At 70.4% G+C, this 2,442-nt stretch overlaps 1 protein-coding gene across 1 annotated transcript; it reads right to left on the bottom strand.

Annotated features, from left to right (window-relative positions):
* Positions 1 to 376: 376 nt before the first annotated feature.
* CCDC185 (coiled-coil domain containing 185) lies at positions 377 to 2,010 on the bottom strand. The gene is given in 2 exon segments (XM_042976244.1): positions 377 to 1,710; positions 1,713 to 2,010. Coding segments are annotated over 2 exon segments (1,584 nt in total). The 5' UTR covers positions 1,972 to 2,010; the 3' UTR covers positions 377 to 385.
* Positions 2,011 to 2,442: the final 432 nt, after the last annotated feature.

The raw sequence follows: 2,442 nt of genomic DNA, 5'->3' as shown, positions 1-2,442 counted from the left end.
CCCTCCAAACATCTCTTTGCGGTTGGGGTTATAATTTGCAAGTTCCGGGACAGGAAAAGCCTTACGACCCAGAACCGAACCCCCGGCTGTGGATTTTTCTCTACTTTCTCAACAATGTGCCTGATGCGCGCTTTGAAGACGACTGGAGCGCTCAATGACTATTTTCCATTTAACCCTGAATTTACCAAGGCAAGCAATTTTCTGAGCCCCCCGCCTTCCACCCAACCCTCCCAACTAACCCCAGTGAATCACAGAACTCGTTCACGAGAGGACACGGCAGTATTTTATATACTTTCTCGAATCCACGCTCAGTTCTCATCAGAGTGCCACGCACCACAGCACCCCCCCCCCCACCCCGGACCTCCCCCCTCCCGCGCGCCCGCCCTCAGCAGCCCTGCGGCCCCGCCTCCTCCCGCGCCCGCCGGTCCAGGAGGCTGCCGGCCAGCGCGCGCGCCTGGTCCCCCCGGGAGGCCCTGGAGAGCTTCTCGAATTCCTCCAACGTGGCGTCCTGCTCCCGGGAGATGTGCTCCCTCCTCTGCTGCTTCCTCCGGATGGCCTCCTTGATGCCCTCGATGTGGCACTTGCCCTCCTTCTCGGCTTTCAGCTTCAGAATGTGCTGGTTCTCCCCCCGCAGGACGCCGAGCTCGTCCCCGCCGCCCCCGGCCCGCCGCGCCCCGCGCTCGGCCAGCTCGCTCAGCAGCCCCTTGTGCGCCGGCACCTGCTCCCCGGCCTCCGCGCGCCGCCGCCGCACCTGCTGCAGAGGCTCCCGGGGCCGCTGCGCCCCGGGCCCCAGCTCCCTCCCCAGGCCCGGCTGCGCCCCCGGGCACCGCTGGGCGCCCTGCTCCTGGGACAGCTTCCTCAGCAGCTCTTCGGCCTTGGCCTGGCAGTCCAGGAGCACCTTCCGGGCCTGGTAGTTGACCAGGGAGCTGAGGCTGGTCTCCCGGACCGGCTCCTGGGTGTCCGTGGGGCGCAGGCCCTGCCGGGGACCCGCCCGCTCGGGCCTCTCGGGCCCCGGCGCGCGCAGCTCACGGCTCTGCCGGGGGGTCGGCGGCGCGAGCTTCGGGGCGCGCTCCGGGTCGTCGTCCGGCCTCGCGGGGCCGTGGCGCCGTCGGACGCGCCGCTCCTGCTGCCGCCACTGCTCGCGGCTCTCGTGCAGAAGCCGCTCGCGCTCCCGCTCCAGGGTCCGCGGCACCTTCTGGTCCGAGAGCCTCAGCTCCTCCCAGGCGTCGGCCGCCTGCTGCTGCAGCTCCCGCATCCTCTGGGCCTTCCGGAGCCGGGTCGGGACCAGGGCCACGATCTTCTGGCCCCTGGAGGTCGTGAGCGCCTCCTCCAGCTCGGTCCTGAGGAGCTGGGCGCGCGGGCTCGGCCGCTCCTCGCGCGACGCCGACGCTTGGGACCGCTGGCGGGCCGCGGACTCCCCGGGGTCACTGCCTTCCAGCAGGTGGGCGCACGCGCGAGCCGCCGGCGCCCCGCACTCCTGGGACCGCCCCGAAGACCTCTGGGACAGAGCCGAGGACAGGGACCGGCGACCCGCTCCTCCGCACGGCGGCACTGCCCACTGGTCTCCGTTCTGCGCCCTGTGCGCCCCGAAGGTCCCGCCCGGGGGTCTGGACGCTCCCTCGGGGCAAGGTGGGGGCGAGCCTCCCCGGGCTGGAGGGCAGTGCCAGGGCCCTGGGGGCTGCCGTCGCCAGGCCGGGCTTTGCGCGCCGGCTCGCCCCAGGCGTCCTCCAGGCGCCGTCCGTGGGGCCGGGGCCTCCTGGCGCCGTCCGGGGGCCCAGTGGCCACGTCGGTCAGGCTGCGGCTCTCTCGGGGCGAGTCCGGGCACCTGCGCCTTCGAGGCCGCGCGGTGGGCGCGCAGCGCGCATGTGGCGAGGGTGTCCCGGCCTCGCTCCCCGAGCCCGAGCCCGGGGTGGTGGCCCCCGAGCCCGGGTCCAGGAGGGAGCTCGGGCAAAAGCGGCCTAAGCCCTCCATACTCGCGCCCGTGACCGGCCCCGCGGCGCTGCGGGGGGGCCCCTGGGTGGGGGGAGCTAGCCTGGCTCCGCGCCTGTGACGCCCCGGCTACTTCACAATGCTCCCCGGCCGGGCCTTCGGACAGCCCCACCGCCTGGGGCCGCAGGTATCAGGGGGCCCAGAAGCTGAGGGTGCACGGGGAGCCCCGGGGGTCTCAGGCGAGGACTGAACTCGCGTGTGTACACCTTCACGTGGCGGGATTTTAACGGAACCGGGAGAGGGCGTCACCCCAGCATGGAACGCGGAGGGCTGGCGGGGTTGCCCGTGTGCGCTCACGCCCCCCCCCCCCCCCACGCTTTGCCGGTTAAGTTAGCAAACCCGAGTCTGTTTTGTTTACTTTTTTTTTCCACTTTAGAACAGAAAAAGACTAGTCTATTTTTTCCCTAGTACAGCAATTACTGCTTTTGTCAAAACGTGAATGTTGTGCGCACA

Source organism: Panthera tigris, chromosome F3, assembly GCF_018350195.1.
Source record: "Panthera tigris isolate Pti1 chromosome F3, P.tigris_Pti1_mat1.1, whole genome shotgun sequence".
NCBI classification, from domain to species: Eukaryota; Metazoa; Chordata; class Mammalia; order Carnivora; family Felidae; genus Panthera; species Panthera tigris.
This window is presented reverse-complemented; position numbering and strand designations above follow the sequence as displayed.